Source organism: Pleuronectes platessa, chromosome 20 (genome assembly GCF_947347685.1).
Source record: "Pleuronectes platessa chromosome 20, fPlePla1.1, whole genome shotgun sequence".
NCBI lineage: Eukaryota > Metazoa > Chordata > Actinopteri > Pleuronectiformes > Pleuronectidae > Pleuronectes > Pleuronectes platessa.
In genome coordinates this window covers 17,132,603-17,154,170 of record NC_070645.1, presented here as the reverse complement: position 1 = coordinate 17,154,170, position 21,568 = coordinate 17,132,603, and the positions used below count along the sequence as shown (strand labels likewise).

The window sequence follows — 21,568 nt, the reverse complement described above, 5'->3', positions numbered from 1 at the left end:
AACGAGCGCCTGTGTCCCGCCGTGGCTCCAACGCACTCGTCATCGTGACACGTCTCCGTCTCGGGCGAGGTGACACGTTCTGTTTGCACGTGTTTCACGCGGGCTTTTGATCAGAGGATGCAGATGAGGATTATGAATCTTTATCAACAGGCCGCTCATGAAAAAGGCACGGAGCCAAACTGTGGTCCTTTTGGAACGGAGCCACGGATGACAAGCTTAAATTCAAATGCTGTTCATATTTGCTGTGGCCTTTGCGGCCCTGCAGATAGGCCGCTATGTGAAAACTCATTATCTCGTCCTCGCCGTCCGTCTTTCTCCTCCCGTCTCCCTCGTCCCCTGTTTCTCTCTGAGTCATTCCTCAGAGTGATTTCAGCTGTCAGACATTTCAAGGCCCCAAACTCTCGACTTAGTGACTCACATTTAGGATCAGCGGATCCCACTTGTTTGCATTTCTCCAATCTGTGACCCCGGGCTGCGTTTCCTGACTGCACGACGGTAATAGTCCAATTTATTTTTCACAGATAGAAAAGAGGGTGAAATGGAAAAAGACAGATGGAGAAATATGCCAGCGTCAGTGATTATGGAATAATAGGGAAAGGGAAAGGGGACAAAATCTCAAGAGCAATCTATAGTGTATTCATAGACTTATATATAAATAAATATTTCTATGTTTTATGCATCAGCCACATTCTCTACAAACCAAAATAAGCAATAAGTTGAATTTGCAATTCTCCGGCCCATGCATTAATTCAGCATGACAGTTTCCTGTGTATATGGGCTTGTGTGCACGTGTGTACTTGAGTGCATGTTCGAGTCCATCAAACCATGAAGGCATGCTGGGATTGATGTGTGTCAGGAGCTGTATGAGAGAACACGTCACACAGTTCCAGCTCCTGATCCGTCATAAGAGCTCATCGGGATCGCACAGGGCACGTTTATTAGGATTACCCATCATGCTTTAGGTTACACCTCACTGGCGTGACCTCGAAAGCTTAAAAGAGGGGAAGCAAAAGAGACGAGGAGAGAGGGAGAGAGTCAAAATGGAGACGGTAATGGAGGCAGTGAAATAAATAAGATTAAAAAAAAAATAAATGAAAAGAGCCGAGCCAATGTGGGTCTTTTAAAAAAGCTGATTCCAGTGGAAATTGGCTTTTGATAGAATCACATGCTCCCCACTGAATGTTGGAAAATGGGCTCCTGCTATAAACTGTCTTTACAATATGTGTCCAATCATTTTTGATTTAGTTCATCCTGGCCCCGCCCCCTGATCCACTCCAGAATGTGATTGGTTCTTGTCTGACCCGTCTGTTCGGTAGTTTTTGTGTAATGTTGCTTGAAATTAAACAAACCAACCAACACAAAGACAAGTGTGAGAATATAACCTCCTTGGCAGCGGTAACAAAAACACATGAGCGCAGACAACAGCCAATCAAATCCTCTAAACGCCATCAACCATCAGAATGAGCCTGGAGAGAAGAGGCTGGTGAACCTGGTGCGTGTTCATCTGTGGACTTCACTTCCTGTTTACTTCTCTTTACCTCTGACCAACATGTAACTGGGAATGTTTTCATTGTGACACTCACCACCATTCCTCATCAGATAGAAGTAAAAAATGTCAATTAACGAGCGCTGTGCACAATTAATAACGTCTATTATTAGATGTTTTCCATTGGGTTGCACTGGTATTCATGAGTTAGCAGAAGTTAAACATCATAGCAGGCGGGACAAAGCTAATTTTCCACACTGTTGAATAGTTGTGATTCACAGGCGACCAGTCCAGGGCGTAGACCCCGCCTCTCGCCCCAATGCCTGCTGGGAAAGATAATGGGCAGATGGGTGAACAGTTTAATCTATTCAGCAAATTCACCAAGCTCGTAATTAGTTGAATATTCACAAATGTCGATGATAATTTACAGCTTCCTTTGCGAAACAAGCTATAACAATTTTAACAAAAGAACTCAAACTGTATATATAATGTAGAGGAGTCAACCTGTCACGCAGCCGTCACACTCGGTGTTCACCACATCTTGTAGAGCGGTACGTGGAAACTCCTGAGGTTGTGTAAACTATCACAAAGATTACGGCCGATATCTGATAAAAAGCTGCTGCTTGACTTGACACAAATCCAGTCTCTGTGTGTGCAGCTCTGTGAGTGTGAGCCGCCCTGAAGTCCCGGTGCCACCCGGCGGGACAGCCGGCCCACGCCTTGTGTTCCCCGGACACGCTGTGGAACCAGGGGCTGACCGGTTATGACAGATGGGCGCTGAGATACCAGAGGACCCGTGTGGCAGCCGCTCTCCCCCCCACAGACATCGTGAGGTGACAGTGATGGGCCAACCTTAAAGGAGATGGGGAGGGGGGCGGGGGGGTGATGGGTAGGAGATAGAGCGCTGGGCAACAGGCTGATGATTCACTGTGGGGCATCAGTCAGACGCTGTGGAGGAGAGGCCCTGCCAGAGGAGAGGCGGAATCGTGACAACTCCACAACTGGTGCCAGTTGCAAGTTTGACCCCATTTAACCAGTCGTTTGATGCAAATCGAGTCTGAACCCGACGCTGCCAAGTGCACTGGTGTAAATCTGCTTCTGTGAGGGATCCCACTGCTTCAGGACCAGAGGAGGCGAGGCCATCTGATCCTTAACTCAGCTTTATCCAACGGGTGCTCGAGTTCCCACGCAACCAAAGAGGATTCTGACCGTGAGGCGACCGAACTGTAAGAGAAGAGTGAGATAAGGGACATTTTGCAAGTTTGTAAAAATATTAAAAAACGGTGATAATCGAGGATTCTGCAAAATTTTAAATGTTTCCAATTTCTATGTATGGAAACTATAGTTAGAACAACTGATCTTATAATGGTTACAGGTGGGAAAGGAACATCAGGAGACTTTTACCTAAAGAAAGACAAAGTAATAAATTAGATAAAGATTCAATATTCCACTTTAAATTGTATCTTTTTGCACCAAAAGTAGCAGGTAAACCAAATTTTAAAAAGCAATTGAAAAGTGAGGTTTTCTTCATATTCTCCCGAAAACGATCTTGAACAATAAGAAGAAAGGAAAAATAGATGTGAAGATCAGTAAGTACACAAACCTTCATGGCTGTTCCTGCACTGAGGGTCGATGCTCCTCATCACACGGCACCGGAGCAGCTCCAGCATTAGAATCCACACTGCCGTCAGCTGTTGTCATGTATGAATGCAAAATTTCTCTCTGTACATTATTCATTAGAGGCTGAGCAGGGACATCCTGTTAGTGCTTTGGGGATTTAATAAAAGTGTCCACCGGCTCACAGGAAATATGCTTTAAGACGAACGAGCAGGAAAAAGAGGACATGCAGAGCATCCTAACTCGGGCTATTGCGGCTTTTCATATTCCAGAGCGTCAGCACATTGGCAGTCCCAACTCTATCAGTGTGTTTTATTGCTACTGAACCTCGCGCAGATCTGTGATAGCTCATCATTACACCCCTTGAATGATTTCACAGCTCATAGATTCATTTGGTCCAGTGAATAACGCCACAGTGTCTGCGGCGGTGCCAATAAAAAATCCTGCTGAGACACACAATCTGACATTAGTGGAGCCGACAAAGTGGATGCACAAGTCACACTTATACATGGCGCGTGTGTTTGTTGTGTGTGTGTGTGTGTGAGTGTGAGTCGGATGCGGAGGGAGTGCGTCGATTCCTGCGATGATCACAAGAGTGTCGTGCCAGTGACACGTTATTAACACACCAAGCTAACATGGAGGCTGTGTGATCACGGGCTGCAGTGGGAGAGCCGGGGCGGGTAGAGGGAACTGATTAACCGAGGCAACAACACCTCATTATCACCGGCTGAGACCACAGCCAGGACATCTCAGAATTTGACACTCGGGAGGCCGTCATCATCGGGTTTATCCCTCGCAGGCAAACTGATGTGTGAGTCTCTGGATTCAACACACACAGAGAGACACACACACACACAGAGAGACACACACACACAGAGTAAAGTCGATCTCTCTGCGCTTTGTGTATGAATTCAAAGCGTTGCACTTTACCCAGGCGGCTGCTTCGAGTCTTTCAATCATCAATGTTTCATCAGCGTCGGACAGGAGGACATCATCTAAAACCAGACGAGAGCTTTAGATGCTGTGTCTCCTCGACAGTTGTGATACAAGGAGAAGTTTCTCCGGCTCGTGGAGATGTGCAAAGACGTTCCAAAAAACTTTGTACGTTGCTGTAATTTCTTGAAGCCAGAAACGAACGTAAGAAGCTTCAGTTCAACCTAAGTTCATGAAAAATGAACATTTAATTATTAACGAGCACGATACTCCGCCAAGGCCAAAGAGTCGCCTTAAATACCAACAGGAATCCGTCATGTTTGTTGTAAAACTATTAAAGAAGCATGAAAACCGTTGATTCTCCTCTGAATCCGAATCATCTCAGCTTCACATCGGTGGTAGTAACAGGCGTGTGGAACCATTTGTTACCCTACAGCATCTGAAAGAAGCCGACAAACCTCTGGAACCATGTTTAATGCAGCTAGAGCCAGAACACACATAAATATCAGTCCCCTGTTTGTGCAGAAATGAAAATCGATGAATCATTCCCTGGGAAATTAGTGAAAATGTCAAAAAAAAGGCCAGATTCTCGCCCACGTCCCGTCCTTCAACCTTCTAGCTAGTTTTTGTGTAAACCTGCAGACAAACAAATAATCACAAAGTCTTCACTTCCTCTCAGCTTTTAGTGTTTTAGTATCTTACAGCTCAGGGTTTCGGTTTTTTCATAAGGAAGCTTTTCTTCTCCTTGAGTTAGAAGGTGTGGTAAACAGAACTGTATTTTTATTATGTATTTTGTCCGAGTTTTACTGATTCGTGCAGAATGACAATGATTTGACTAAACCCATTTGTAAAGCTCTGTGACCTCTGGCGTAGACACAGTGTGAAAAAGGTGAAGTCAGTGTGTTTGGCGTATCTCCAATTTTCCCGCTCAAGGTCACCGCTGTACAGGAAGTCACCTGACGTGAGAATAAACACTGAGTCATTTACACCGGGATCAGCGAGTGTCACTCAGTGTGACCGTTTAATCCTTGATGCTCTCGCGATTCAGCCCCCGAAATTTTAATAACCGCTTATTCGCATTGCAAAAAAGACGGCGGCGCTCCCGCATGCTAATGACTCAGCAGGATTCAAACTCACATCAGTGCTGATATCAGTGTTGACAGAAGCAAAAGCCAGACGTGGGGGAATACATTATAAAAGGCACAGAGCAGGTGTGTGTGTGTGTGTGTGCTCATGTGCATCCTGGGTAAGCTCGGGCCAATTTAACTACAATTTCCGATAAGCACTTTTGAAGTTAAGGAAGACAAGGTTGTGTCAGACATGTCATCCACCATAAAGCACCAAGAGGCGTCAGTGGCTCAGGTTCCTTGTCCCGTGTGGATGAGGACGACACGGTGCTTTCTGATTCCTGCACTCACCGTGAAAATTGGACAATTTTGTGCTTTAGGTCGTCATAAATTGTGTTTATTGGTTATAGATTTGGAACCTGACAGAAAGTTTCACGTCTGAATCCTCACATTTTCCATCCACAGTGGAGAACTCACAGGAGAAGTAAACCCACAAATGTTTTTTCCGCTTGCTGAAGAGGAGCACGGGGGAAGGTCAATACTTTACATATTTAAAGAGTTTGCAGACTCCTGTCTGATTTTAGCTTTGGAGCCAAAAAGTGCAGAGAGGAAATATGAGGAAGGGTTTGGACACAAGGTTTGTCTGATCATATACAGGTTATGAGGATTAGAATTTAACTATCTTACAGTAATGTAACTTTCCAAATGATGTCCTGCCCCCAAGATACAACTAGGACATTGGAGTCCTGCCTTTATTTGTGTTGGTGAATTTTACTTTTCTTGCTCTGGAATGGGGCAATCTCGGTCCAAATAGCCACAAAGACCCTACAATGCTAATAATTCTTCCAATAGGACAACATCTTAACATCTGCCTTTATATAAACACAATTCAGCTTCAAGATTCAACCATAAATATAACAAAACGCAGGAAAAAAAGCCACAATTTGAGGGAAGTTCTGTTGAATCAAACATCCTCCTCAAAAGTATCCGCGTGAGCAGAGAAGTTAATTTTAATAGGTTATTTGATGGGGTAAAACATCATGATTGACAGCTGGGAGTGGCTCGTGATTGGTTGAACATGTGTATCAGCAGGACGTTGATACTCTGGCTCCATCATTACAAGATGTGCAGACTCCAAATTAAATCAAAAGCACAAAACACCAGCAGCCATATCTGGGATATTTTGTCTTTCATTTTGTACAATGGGAGAAAATGTGGATTCATCCTCTGATGTAATTCACCGTCTCTTTCACCGACTCTGACAAGAGCTGCTTGTTTGCTTCTGTGTGGAAAACAAAACACAACATCCATTGTTCCCCAAATTATTACAAATTCTCGAGTGGTATAAATCTATCCCTGTTGTCATGGTAACCTGCAGTGTGTTGCCGCGCTGCTGCTTGACAGGTGGGGGGGGGGGCTAAGCCAACAAAGTTTTTTAGAAGTTTTGTTCCCAAACTTTTGTTTTTTATTTCTCCTAAAACAGAAGAAAGTGTTTTAGGGAATGAAATCTTTACTTGCAGTCCAGCTGGTCGCTACCAACTCAGACTGTTTATTCAAAGGGCATTAATCTGCACGTTGTCATATTAATATGATGCATGGCTCCGGATCGTGCCAGCTGATTTTCCATCAGTGGTAGGTGTGTGGTTTAAAGCTCAACCAAAACACAACGTGGAAAAAAAAAACACAGAGCACAACAAATAGCCCTTGTGTCCCCTGTTCCAGTTGATGGAGAGGGGGTTAGAACAGAACAAAAAAATATGTCATTTATAAAATAAAAGATAAATGAATAAAGCAATGGAGCAAGAGCAACAGCATTCATCATTCCGAGGATCCTGCTTTTAATTGTATTACGCTTTATTCCACGTAATTCAGAGATGTGCTGCTCAGCGGAGCCAGACGCTGCAGTTTGTTTTATGTCTTTTTTTTTTTCTATGGGATGAATAAAATATCTGAATAAAGTGCAGATTCTGAGAACACACAAGTGGTTGCAGGTGTAAAAGCATTGTTTTATCATCCTGTAGAAATACCACAGATTTGTGTGTGTGTGTGTGGGGGGGGGGTTATCGTAGCATCTCGACGGACTCTGACAACGTGATTAGAGCCAGTAAACTAATTGTGGTTACTAATGAGTCCATGTAAGACAAATCCGTTTAAAGACACTCTTAAATGTCTTTAACCGTGATTCTGGGATGTTTTAGGGATCAAAATGATTCCCACAGATTCCAGAGAGGAGACAGAATCCTGAAAACCGTCCCCGTCTTTGAGGACTCCTGATAACACGTGCACTTTTTGTTCTACAGGGGCGAGGGAAGTTGGCGTCTGTGTCTCTTTCTTTCTCCTGCTGCTGACAGGACGAGCTGATGGACACAAGCCGGAGCAGCAGAGGACTCGCCTGCTCACGCTGCTGAAAAATATCTCCTCTAAGTGGCTGTGGCAGGCTGTGATCCTGCAGGACCCTTCATGTTACGTATGAGCGTTCAATTCTTTTTCATTAACTCCAGGTGCACCTTCCCATCCTCCCTCCCCCCCCCCCCCCCCCCCCCGCCCCACCACCCATCCTCTATCACCATGGGCCTGTGATGCACTTTCCCTTTCTGCTCCGTTTAAACCGAATTCAGAAAGGCGGAAAATGCATGACAGACAATCTCTGCCCTATATGTAGCTACAACACATGGGCACGCACATCATACACGGAGAGAGAGCGGGAGGGGGGGGGGGGGGGGGGGCGTATAAAACTGGAGCCGCAGCAGACAACCCAGTTTTGCAAGAAGAAGAAGAAAAAAAAAGGAAAAGCAGGGCTGAGGGCCAGTTCCAGATCTGCCTCTGGCTGTCCTTGACGAACCTCCAGGCGAGATCCTCCTGGGTGGTCGAAGCAGAGAAGATTTATCTGGATGCTTGACAACTGGTGCAGCACTCATCCGGGCTGTGGCCCCCCCCAGAGAGCACATGTCACTGCCTTAAAAGCAACGCTGTCTGACAATGACATCGCAGGGTTGTTTTGATCTGGGATTCACTTTATTTTGGAAACAGTTTGGAGGAAGTACAGTTTGAATCGGTACATTTGTTTGCCAAGGTTCTTTTTATTATCCCTGTGTCTGGTGGAGCTGTTCTAGGCCACTGCACGTTTATCTGGATCCCCACTATAGCTACTGCTTCACATTTTTTAGAAATGCAGTTCAAAAATAATCCAACACTCGATGGCTACATACGAATCTTAGACCGTGGATAAAGATGGACGACATGACAGCTCCCCCTAAAAGTGAAGCCAGGTCATCTTGACTGCCCCCTGCTGGCTGGCTGCGGTAGAGGTTATAAAGCTGGTCTCTGTAGCAGATGGGACGTGAACCAAACTAGAAACAATAAGAACAGGCCAAAGTATATTTTTCTCAAAGATGGGTTCTGCGAAATTTAGGTTGCTCTTATCCCACTGACATATGTTCAAGTGTTTCTGGTTAGTTTGGTTTTAATATGTTATTTGATGCTATAAAAGAGAATTCAGCTCTGATATATTCTGCTTGTCAAACAGGAGGAAGTGGAGACAAGTCGTCCATCTTCATGAAACACTATGAAATAAAAGCCTGGTAATGATCTGTTCTATCAGATCTAAAAATACAAATACATGAGTGTTGAGTCAGACGAGGTAAGAGGCTGACAAAATGTAGAAAATCTGTTGAGTCTGAAAAGAACGACCCTTTTATCTCTAACACACTTTCAGACCGACCCTGTAAAACTTCTGCCTGAATCTGTGTCTGTTTTTAGAGTTGGGAACACACACACACAGAGCAGATGTTGAAAGCAGGAAAAATACAAATACAATTTAGCTGTCTCCCTGAATGTCTCCGTGAAGTCTGCTTTCATTAAAATTTCACAAAACCCAAATTGAATTCAGGGCCTGTGAGAAACAAGAGGTTTGTGGTGAGAGGAAACAGTTCACTGGAAATAAAACAAGGCTTCGAACTCTATGGCTGCTCATGTTAGATGTGTAATGTTATTATAATATTAAAGACATATTTCAACCTAATGCAATAACAATAAATTAAGTATTACTAGTCTGTTACTATTGGATGTTGTGGTCCTTTCAAACCACAACAGTCCTCAGGCCGTCAACTATCAACAAGGATGTATCTCCGTAGATTAGTTTGGACCTCTGGGGTCATTTCAAACCAAATAACTGCCCACAATTATGTTTTCCTAATTATGATTATTCCGTGATTACATTACAGAGCTCCCATGTCGTGGGGAACACGAGCAGAACATGATGTGGTCTCCTGGTTACTGACGGAGGGATCTGACGGTGTCACCGAAAGCAATTAAAAAGCCATCAGACGGAGCTGCAAAGAAAAAACATTTCCTATTTGATTGCAAACTTAACCACTGGCCTGAGCCGAGCCGTGGCCGCGCCGGCTCTCGGATGTTATTGCTCTCTGCAGGCCCGGTGTTGTTATTCCTCGGTGGTGTCAGATGCTAAAGTGGGCTCAGTAATGACCACTAAAAGCACTTTGCACTGCTATTTTCAAAGACAAGCACACCAGGAGCCGTCCACGCTACTTGTCATTGTTCACACAGACTCTCCAGGGGATCTGGTAAATTTTAAATTCCTTCTCCAGTGATGTGGGGAGGCATGGGGCGTGTGTGCATGGCAGGGCTGGGATTGTCCCTCCCTGGAACCCCTCAATTACGGCCACTCAAAAATAATTGTTGTTGTTCTTATCACAATCACATTCTCCGTTTGAGCTTTTCCAGGAGTTTAGGTAATTGTTTACCTTTCTTTGATTTTTGACAATTCTTTGATTCTGAAACGTGCAGCTTTGAAGTAGGTTCCTTCTTTCTAATTTTTCAAAGTGAACCAATTACAGCTGCTAAATGACTTGTTTGATATTTAGGAAGATATGTTTATTTGCTTTCTTGCCAAGACTTGAGCCGAGCTCAGACTAGAGGAATCTTGACCCCAGGAATCGGAGGATTAACCCGATTTGTAACGTTGGTCAGGACTGATACTGGCCCAGATCATCTGGTCATGTGACGGGTTTCAGAGGCTGTTGAACTGTTCATAGCATTATCAAACATTCTGTAGCTAACGTCAGCTAGCGTGCTACTGTACTTTTGTCTCACCAGAATTACAAAAAACCTGCGTTGACCATTTTCACATTCAGACTGGACTGGGCTTTGGCTTTCATTAATAAACAATAGAGCATTTTAGTTTAAAGACCAAAAGTAACAGTTTTTCCTCGACTGTAAAGTGAGTTTTTTTTCTGTTTTACTTTATGTTGCTCTACTTCCTGTTTTTCTAGTTTTGTGATTGGCTGCCACACCCTGATGTTTTTGTATCAGCGTCCAATCATCCTCTCCTCTCTTCTGTGTTTAGCTGCCCGTCCTTCATCAGTATTTCTCTCTGTTCTTACCTCGTGATTCTGTTCCCTTAGTGTATCTCAGAATATCTTTTTACTTTGGACTTTCTGTTTTGTTGCCTGTGATACCAAACTGAGCAAAATCTGTTTTTTTCACATTAAATTCTTTCACTTCACCTTCCTGCCTTTGTTGAGATGACAAAATCGAACCTTCAACACAAACACCTGGTCTGCTTCTTTCTGGAGTTGGTAAACACATTTTTATTCACAAATAAGCTCCGTACATGGTCAGAATCAGATTCTGCGGACATTGTCCATATTTGCGTTCAAACACAGGAAGCAGCCAGTGTCAGAATGATATAGGTTCAAACCGATCGGTGTTCCCTTCGGTTTAGACGAGGAACGGCGCCTGGGAGAAGTCGGCAGGTGAAGTAAACAGAAAAACGCCATCAACACGCCAACCAGCTCACCGAGGACTCTCTGGACAATCACCAGCTTTATTCACACATGGGTTTTGATGGGACATTACACAGACTTGATAGTAGGAGTCTGTTTAATGTCTGGTTCAATTGATTCCACAGCTCCTCTGGGTAACGTACTCTTTATAGGATGGAAACTAAATAAGCAACAGACATGGTGTGAACTGTTTTAGAAAGGTCTTGATCTCCACTACCGTATCCCAATACAAACCTATGGGGGGCGCCACTGAGTAGAGCAAAAAACTTGAAAAAACTAGATTTTACCGTTTTATTAGTAAGAAAAACTAAATCAGACTAAACAGGTGTTTTTCTCAAACACAAAAAACATAAAAAATCATGCAAGGTTCCCGGTGGCAATCTCACATAATAGTGAAAACACATGAGAACTACAAAAGGTGAGAACAACACACAGACACGTACGGGACCGCCATTGGAATTTGTAGTTCTTTGTATTGTTCTTCCGGGTTGAGATTAGGACTGGGAACTATTATGTGAGATTGCCACCGGGAAAGTATAAATAAGTATATATGCATATAGTCCACCCTCATACACAGTACACAGACAGTTCTCTCCTCTGAGCTTGTGGCCCCACCCTTTCAAAATGCTCCAGACAGGTCCCTGAAAGGATTATTGTGCAAAAGCTCTCAACTTAAATAAATCCTACTTTCTCCACAGAATGCAGCACTTAGCTCAGGCCCCAGCAGAGCTGCCTGACATATCCAGGTTTCAGAGGTTAAAGGGATTCAGAGACGGTTCCCACAAGCCCTCCCAATTCTGCAGTTTGACGCCTGAGCAGGGAGACAAAATATACTAGGATCCATGTGTGTGTGTTTGTGTGTGTGTGTAGGAGAATGAGTGTATTAAAGTGTTGTGAATGTAGCACGGCAGTAAGCTCGGGGCCCTGAACATCTGTGTGAAGAGAGGAAGGATCAGATTAACCACGAGCTACAACGCATGTGACACAAACTACACAATATCTCGTCCACGTGTTGGTGGACCTGTTGTTCTCCTTCACGCTCGTTGGATAATCATCTCGGAGGATGGAACTTGTTCACCTCCTCTGGAAACGGTAACGTCTCGGGTTGTGTAAGTTGGGCCGACCACCCTGGGGGGACAGGTCCCTTCAGTACATGATCACAACCGAGGCAACATCATTAGGCAGCTCCTGTGTGGCAGCGTCTCCCCGGCAGAGTGAGACACTTCACTGGGAAGTGCTGACAGTGCACTTAGAGGTGACAGGGATAATAGCGGCCATGTTCTTGTTAGTCTGTGCATCACTTGTGTGCCTCAGCTCTAAATAAAGATTTGTCACAAACCCAAGATGTGGATGAGGACGAGGCCCTGAGCTGCACTGGTCATGAGGTTTTTTGCGATTTCTAATTGACTGCTCACAAATCCCCCCCGAGACGTCAGTTGTCCAGTCGGAGCTCAGCTTCCTCCACGCGAGGCTTTAGTGAGAGTGAAACTCAGCAGTTGGGAGGGGGGGGGGTGTCTCTTCTCTCACTTTTTCAAAACCCCCAAACGTACATGAGCAAAAGTTCTGGGAACTGACTTATCAGCAGGTATATGTCTGTTACAAGAGAACTCCAAATGCAGACCCAGTACAACTCTACTGGTTCTTACTGGTACTACACCCTCCTGTGAAGACATGGTGTAATTCAGTTGTTTCAAAGGTCAAGATACAACCATGTGTAGGGTTACAGGGAACTCTAGAAACTCAAATCAAACAACTTTTTGTTGGTTCAAAGCTTTATATGATGTTATTGAACCTGTTGGTTTGTTTATGACCACAATGCTAACACCATGCTAACACCATGCTAACAACACCATGGCACCTGTACTGTCTGACTGAAAATGCTTGAACCCCTGGAAGGAGGTAAGGGAAACCCTGTGTCTTAGCCCTGACCTTCAGGAAATACAGGCCTTCTGTGATTACTTTTGGCCACACCCACTATAGCTACATCAACATTTGATTGGTTAATTCACCTGATACCTGCACTCGTGAGCAGCTAAGCTAACGCTAACGCAATTTTTTTTATAGATTTAGGACAGTTTCCCTTTAAATGGACAAACTTTCAACATATTGAAAACTCTGATTTGTTAGTTGGTTTCTCAGCTGGAAAACATGATCTTGCTAATATAAATATCTCGCTTTTCCATGTCAGATAAACATGGCATATTAAAATAGTTTGATCATATATTTTTACATATCAAACTCAAAGTACTTTAACTAGCAATACTTTGTCATCTACATGGACCATCAACTGGCTCGGGTACTAACTTTTTTTCCTCAGAAAAAGTTGTCAAATATACCGCTAATATATAAAAAGGCAAATTTAATAACCTTTCCCAGGTTTGTGTATTATAATTTGAAATATTTCAGCTCTAGAAATTAATCAAGGACACATTGTTTGAATGTTTATTACAAAACGCAGCCATATTAACCAAGTATTCTTGTTGCAGACTGTAGGAACCATTAGTGAATTGGAAGCTTGATAATTGCGATTGATGGAAGCAACAACTAAAAAACATAATTTAGTCTCAAACCCTGATTTTCAATTTGCAGATTGTGTTGTGTTTGACCCTTGTTGTATAATCACAGCAGAGTTCAGCGCTACACAACACAGACAGCAATTACAACTGCAATTATGAGTTTTTTTTTATTTGGCAGATTAAATGAACCCAGTGTTTTGCTGCATTTAGATAATCATGTTTTTTTTTTACCACAGTATTTCACTGAACCAGGGTGCAGCTGTGACTCTAACGTTACCGTGTCTTCTTCTCCACTGACGGATACGACTCTCTGCAGGAGCGTCTTCTGTTGTGTTGTTTGTGTGTTTGATGATTTCTGATGCAGGGTGAAGTTGTGGCAGCTCTCACGAGCGGCAGACGTCTCCGCGCAGTCGTCATCACACAACCCTGAAGAAAAGTTCTCCCGAGGTGTCAGGTCGTTCAGAGGAGAAACAACAGCAACAAGCCGCAGCCGTCGACTGACAAGTTGACAAGCGGCTATTAAACCCAATGAAGCTGTCGCAGCACCGAACACAGTCAGAGGAGAAATGATCTAACTGCCGATGATGGAAACATAAAAAAACAACAAAAAAAGGGGACTCACACAAACACACAAAAGAGCCATTTACTGATGTTACATCTCGAGAGGACAAATGCTCCAGCAATTCATGTAATTAGGCAAAAGGTTGTTTTTTTTCCAAGTGACAGTAAAGAGATCGACTTTAGCAGCTGCAGCCGTCTATCAGTCAGAATGAACGAAAAGCTAATCAGCCATTTCTCATCTTGAGTGACAGGACAGAGCTCACAACAATCTTGACGGACAACCTCGAAGCATTAGCTGAAAGAACCCTCCGTCTCTTTACCTTGACCCCGTGTGCGACCCTAAACCAGTAAACACCTCCCGTGTGGCAGCGATGGGATGATTACCATCTCGCCTTAATTTGCCATTTCAACAGGAGACAGGCTTCAGAGCAGCTGTTAACCTTATCTCGTGCCTCCTTCGTTTGACACGCAGGGAAGCTCGTTCCCAGAATTTAAAATTTACAGCGAGGTAATTGAACGATGAATTACTTGTTTTGCATCAGCCCCCCCACACTCAATAACAGTGATTCTGATGTAGTGATACATTCTCTGCCCTTTTGTGATGGAATAATTTATGTCCTAAATCGCATTCAATGGAAAACGAGCATACGAGTTTGTTGAAGACTGAAAACAACCAAACTTCCCGACGTCAATAAATCAGATATTTTATCTTTCCAACTACGTGAGGCTCAGGCTACAAAATTGTGCATTTTCGATGTGTGAATATGTGAAGTCACGTTTCTGAGTTTGAATTGTGAGCGCTGTCATTCCCTAAAGGGCAGAAATAAATGAGTTTCACATCAAGTGATGCAATCAGCCGCAGCGAAACGCAGATCTCCTCAAAAAATTGATTAAATCTGAGATAATTGAGTAGAGACACCGGCTACCTACAATTATACTGCTGGGAAATGGATGTTAAAATGGAAGAGAGACAGAAATGCATGTGTACATCAACTTTCCACAAAATAAACATACCAGTCAACAAGAAGAAAAGAGGACAATCTTTATTTCAATCTTCCAAACCTGTATTACAGTGTGACACTCTCGATGCAAACCCACGTTTGGCAGAGAATGGCAGGCGACTACAAAGACCAGAAAGGCAAGACGAGGGCGTGGTTTTTCCTTTAGTGCGGATTCACAGTAACGACACAGATAACTCTCTGTATGGTAAATATAACAGGTGTGCTCAGGTCGAGGCGCCTGAGTCGATCAAGTTACGAGATTTACCGAGCTGCAAAAAGCACAATGGAATGAGCGACAACGAGAAACTAAACCTGAAGCCATCTTGTTTCTCAGCTACACTTTGCAAAAAAAAAAAAAAAAGGTTCAACCGGGGCTAAGTACTGGAGCAGGGCTGGGGAGACTCCTTCCTAAGTGGTTTGTATTTAGCCTGCGAGCCATTTCATGAATAACTCACAACAGCAATTAATCTTTTTTCTTTCGGAGATAGAAGAAAAAACACGAGTAGCAGACTACCACGTCCATGAGGGTTGACGCTTTTGGCTGAAGGCCTGTCAGGTCGGGGGGGGGGTGATTCATGTCACGCGTCAACTGTCAAGAAAAGAAAAGCAGACGTGGAAAAGACATCGTACTTCCCAAAAGAAAACAGATTATTTTCAGTGGGGGGGGGTAGTAAGAGGGAAAAGGCCAATCATGTGTGTTTTTACAGCTAAAGGACAAATGCGATTGGATAATAAAGTAAAGTTGTGGTGCCCAACAAGCAGCTTACACAACCACACAATCCTGACGATGTTACAGAGGCAAGTCTTTGTGGGAAAGATTGTGTTAATTGGCGAGCCTCGTTTTGTGAAGCTGCGAGCGCGTGTGTGTCTTTCTGGAAGAATTGCCGCTAAGAAGATTTCCTATATGACACAACCTTGTGCAACAACACCACAAGGACACCGCAAAAAAAAACAAAAACAGACATAACAAATAACCACTCAACCCGACATGGAAGTGGCTTGAAGAGGATGATTTAAAAAATCGGAACGATCCTCGATAGGGAAAATGTTCCCCGCCCCTGCATTAGCCATTAGCGTTTACTCAACAGGATAAACAGCTCATAACATTCATTGCAATTCTTGCAACTCAAGGTCGACTTGATCGTGGGAAGTACTCGGTCCTCGAGGGGAAATTACTCCGTGCAGCGACTGTTCCTGAGGTCAAGGATGAATCTTTACGCTCATTCATCATCGTATTTGTGTTGTTCCCTTGAAAAGAAATCCTCCTTTAATATTTCACCCCAGTTCTAAACTCAAACATCCATGGAGCTTTGTGCGTTTTGTATAATGTATGAATGTTTTAAATCAACGCGATGGAACAAATGAAGAGAAAATAATAAACGTGGGTGCTGAACATACGTCTTTAGAGAAATACTTCAAACATTCGGGTAAACGGTTTGTTTGAGTCACATTATAAGATGGATATCTCTCACTGATTAGGATGAGATGTCTTATTCTTCTTTGTATGATCTCATTAACCCTTTTCTCCAGTTTCCAGTTTTAATGCTAAGCTAACTGCTGACTGCCATTAGCTTCCTGTTTACTGCACATGGCATGAGAGTAGTATCAGATCTCAACAGAACAGGTGAACAAGCATATTTACCCAAATGTTGAACAACTGATTTAAAGTAATTACATTTCTCATTTGGAGCAACCGGCTCCAGCACGATAACATCGACCAAATGTGGAAACAAAGTGGTTGTTGAACACAAGAGGTTTTTACAGTGTTCCCGAGTTTTGGCTGTCTACGTCTCACTGGTTTGAAGTGGGGGGGGGCTGGGCTGTAAAGGAAAATAAAGGAAAAATAAAGGCAATGTGAAGTATTTACTTGTGGCCACGGAAATGCCACTGTGAATCAAATCTAGAGTTTGAGAGTTGTGTTACTTTCAACTTTATACAGAACAAAAAGTAAGGAAACAAGTTTTCAGGTGCTTTATTTTACCAGAACAGCCAACGAAGCACCACTGGACCCAAAATCCAACAAGGTGCACCGAGTACTTCTTATAAAAACGCTTTCCGACTCGCTGTAGAAGATATTACCAACACTTTCTCTTTAAAGCAGGCGGCTAGGTGAATTCGGGAGAAAGCAATAACCCCAACTTGATTTTAGCTTTAACATAAACTTCAGCCACAAGGGTATTGAAAGAGGAGAGGGGAGGATTTACAAGCCTTTAGCCGACTGACTATAGCAGATTTTCAACAAAATAATAAAAATGAAAAGAGGAAAAACTCAGCAGTAGGAAGACAGTCCTCATATTTTGAAAGCTTAAATCTAGGTCTCAGTGCATTGGGATGTAAACGTCAACCTGCCTGGTAAATTCAATATAGAAAGCAGTGATGGAGGACCGATTGAAATATGGAAACAGACAGAGCCAGAGTCCATCTGAGGAATATGATTGGTTAAGAGCCACGGGAGCTACTGGTGCATGTTATGGGAGTCCGCTGCTTTATAAGCACGTGCTTTCTATACTAAGGTTTTCACGTCAGGGAGTTGAAATCAGACGGACTGATACCAATTACCACCGAGCGTCCAGGTAAATGAACCCTGACAGGGGGGCTGGCGTGAGGAGTGAGTAGAACTGAGTGACTGTCTCAGCACTTTGCACCTTCCTAGAAAAACAAGAAGAGGAAATATTTCCAGGTAGTAACAGACAATTGGGGGGAGAGGGGGGAGAGGGAGGAGGGGAAGCACAATTCAATTTATGGCAGATTTTCCTTCTTGGGCACTTCCTAAGCTTTCTACACACGTCAATCACTACACAAGATACTCCTACACTTTGGCTGAGAGGTGTCGAGGGGTGTGGGGGGGGGGTTGACGAGGTATAAAACGTGTATTTTACAATTTAGTTTGAAGGCAAAATTTTGTTTCTACTACAGAAGATATATTGAATTAGACTAAAAGAAAGAAAAGAGAGAGATTGGGATATGAGAATAAAATGATAGAATATGTGGTTTCAAAACGATGGCGGGGAGAGGCTCACGGGTCACATGGGGCACACCACTGATTAAGTGGTGGGTTTAAATCACAGTCCCAATCGTCTCTTGACATTATGGTGACAAGTGGTGACTGAGCGTTTGCAGTCAAGGCGCCAGAGGAACTCGAGCCCTTCGAAAAAACACAAGCATCTTTATGATCCCAATCTATTTTCTGCCTTTAGCTCTTTAACCTGTCCACTTTAATGCTTCTATGTTTTATTTATCCTTCAGTATTCCATTGCTCTGTGAAGCACTTTGTAACTTTTGTTTTGAAAAGGTGCCGTAGAGATAAAGATATTATTCGGCATTTAGGCACCGATCTTAAAAATTGCCGTGAGTTTCGATGGCTTCGATGACCTCACACACACCGACACGCAGAATTCACAGAGCAGTCCGTGCTAGAGGGGCTTTGATGGGAAGTGAGATGAAACACAAAGAAGCAGAGCAGTAACACATTGATATGTCTTTGAGTTTCATTTCACTGCATTTGACCAGGCCCATCATCCTCTATCCGGCAGGAGCCCCTGTGTTAATCGGTTTTCTTCTCTTCAGGATCCTTCTCTCCCAGATCCTCCTCTTCCTCCTCCTCCTCCTCCTCCTCTTCTTCTTCTTCCGGACCCTCCAGTTCAGCGACGCGTTGCCTTTCCTCGTCCTCCTCCTCCTCGTCTTCCTCTTCTTCATCAGTCAGGCCCTCCCTCTTGAGCGCATCTATGTCATCCGAGCCATCGTCCGACTCCGCTGTGCAGATGCCGTAGCACATCAGGCTGATTACGCCCAGCGGTAGGCCGAAGAGGAAGCAGCCGAGCAGCGGAGAGCTGCGAAACACCGACTGGTGACGGAGAGGAGACAGAAGAGGACAACACGAGTCAGGTTGGGAGAGTTAAGTGGTGCAAGTAAAGTTTATCATTTAAATTATGGGAAAAAGACAATATTTGAGCTTTCATTCACAAGTCGTTAGCAGAAGAAATGCAAGACTGCACGATCTCTGGTGTAAATATACACACATGCGATTGATAATTTCATCAACAAACATTAAAATCACTCAAAATCTTGTCTCATTCCAGTCGGGATGACTTTCCAGGTAGAGCTGGCTGCTGCCCAGCAGGCTCCAAACCTCAGCACTGGATTCTCCACGTGCTAATTTAAAATTTACTGCAAATTTGTTTTGTAGACCCTCACAGCTAAACTTAAATAATGACCCAACAGCAGGCTGCAGTGTGCTCGGTTAGAGCTGTAATGACACGTATTACTTATCTGTATTATATCAGTGATATTCTGCTTTGTGGTCCACACGTCTCGCCAGCAAGTCATAAAAACCACTGGCCCATCAGAGGTGTGCGAGTCCAGATAAAGGTCTGGACAAACCAGTATTTCAAATGGTAAAATCGATCTGTTGCAATAAAATGGCTGCAATGAGGGGATCCACCCGAGGAGAGGGAGATTGTCTTTCTCTGTGGAGTTTGTATGTCCTCCTCTGGTCTCTGTGGGTTTTCTCCCTCTACTCCTGCTTCCTCCCACCGTCCACACACGCAGTTAATTGGAGACCGTAAACTGCCCGTAGGTGTGAATTGTTTGTCTTTGTATGTCAGGCCTGAAATACGCTGGCGACCGATCCAGGGTGAACGCCGCCTCTCGCCCAATGTCACCTGGGATTGGCTCCAGCTCCACTCAGAGGATAAGTGGACTGGATAATGTACGGAGGGATGTTGAAATCTCAAATATTCAACTTAGAGACCTGAACACACCTGATCACCTTCCAATGAACTGTGATGTTTTGCCTCTTTATTAACTTCAGAGTAATAAATAATGATAAAGCAAAAACAACAATCAGCTGACATGAAGAAATGGTCATTGGTGAATCGATGGAGCACAGGTGCATGTCTGGTGCCCTGGGCAAAATATAATGAAGTTGCCCTGTGCAGCCTCCCATGTGCACAGTAAATAATGAGCACCTACAGGAAACAGGATGCATACACTGTGTCCACCGTGAGGAACCGGGGGGTCAACAGGGGCCCACAGTTCTCATGAGTCATTCCAGCTCTGACCTTCTTTCTTAAGTTCACACATTTAACAACAACACTACAAACTTTATCTCAGTATCTGATATTCCTCTCAGCCCCGTTCAGCACAGCGGAGCGATTATATGACTATTTAATAAACAACTTATATTTCAGCCAAAAGTAAAGAGCCTCAGAAAATCCAGATCGAAAGATATTTGTGGCGAGGAAAAAACAACGCAGAAAGGCTTTTAGGTTTCCATTAGAGCTGCTGTGTTTTAATCATTCATTTATTCATTCATTTGCATTATGCCATTAAACTTGCATTAAAGCCAGTGTGTTCAGAAGGCAGGTCGCAAATCATTTGCAGGAACATGGACAGGCAGTAATACTTTAGTATTAATTAAATCTACGTCATATAATTCCAGGAAAGTGGGTATTATGTTGTAGTGTTTGTGTTCTCGCTTGTGCTCTGCTGAGTTTTAACCTTTTATCTGGTTTACTTTGCCTCCGCAAGGTCCTGATGTATTCACGAGTCTGGCAGACAATACTTTCTGTGTGCACCTTATCTTCCTTTCATGGGCCTCGGCAACCTTGACTACATGCTAGTCCACAAACTGGACCGACATTCGTGCAATGGTAGCGTGCACACACACAAGCTGGTGTCATTCATGCACTGAACTCCTGATAATGTCCTGAAATCTATCTTGAGTGAGAACTCAAATTTCTGATTTACACTGGACATTTTCTGGATTTGTTTCTGCCAGTCCCCTAGTAACATATCTGAGGGAGTCATGTAAGAAAGAGGAGACATACAGTGCCTTGCATAAGTATTCACCCCCTTTGGACTTTTCTACATTTTGTCATGGTATAACCACAGATTAAAATTTATTTCATCGTGAGTTTATGTAATGGACCAACACAAAATAGTGCATCATTTGGAAGTGGGGGGAAATATTACATGGATTTCACAATTATTTACAAATAAAAATCTGAAAAGTGTTGAGTGCATATGTATTCACCCCCTTTACTGTGAAACCCCTAACAAAGATCTGGTGCGACCAATTGCATTCACAAGTCACATTTGCAAGTCACATAATTAGTAAATAGGGTCCACCTGTCTGCAATTTAATCTCAGTATAAATACACCTGTTCTGTGACGGACTCAGAGTTTGTTGGAGATCATTACTGAACAAACAGCATCATGAAGACCAAGGAGCTCACCAAACAGGTCAGGGATAAAGTTGTGGAGAAATATGAAGCAGGGTTAGGTTATAAAAAAATATCCAGAGCTTTGAACATCTCTCTGAGCACCATAAAATCCATCATAAGAAAATGGAAAGAATATGGCACAACCGCAAACCTACCAAGAGGAGGCCGTCCACCCAAACTGAAGAGTCGGACAGGGAGAAAATTAATCAGAGAAGCAACCAGGAGGCCCATGGTTACTCTGGAGGAGTTGCAGAGATCCACAGCTGAGGTGGGAGAATCTGTCCACAGGACAACTATTAGTCGTCTACTCCACAAATCTGGCCTTTATGGAAGAGTGGCAAGAAGAAAGCCATTGTTGA

At 43.6% G+C, this 21,568-nt stretch overlaps 1 protein-coding gene across 1 annotated transcript in view; it reads right to left on the bottom strand.

Annotated features, from left to right (window-relative positions):
* Window positions 1-15,012: 15,012 nt before the first annotated feature.
* The window catches only part of LOC128425527 (protein disulfide-isomerase TMX3), a 32,148-nt gene continuing 25,592 nt past the window's right edge, over window positions 15,013-21,568 (bottom strand). The window contains exon 16 of the mRNA XM_053412160.1: window positions 15,013-18,829. Within this exon, the coding sequence (XP_053268135.1) occupies window positions 18,530-18,829 (300 nt within the window). The 3' untranslated portion in view covers window positions 15,013-18,529. The remainder of the gene's footprint in view (window positions 18,830-21,568) is intronic.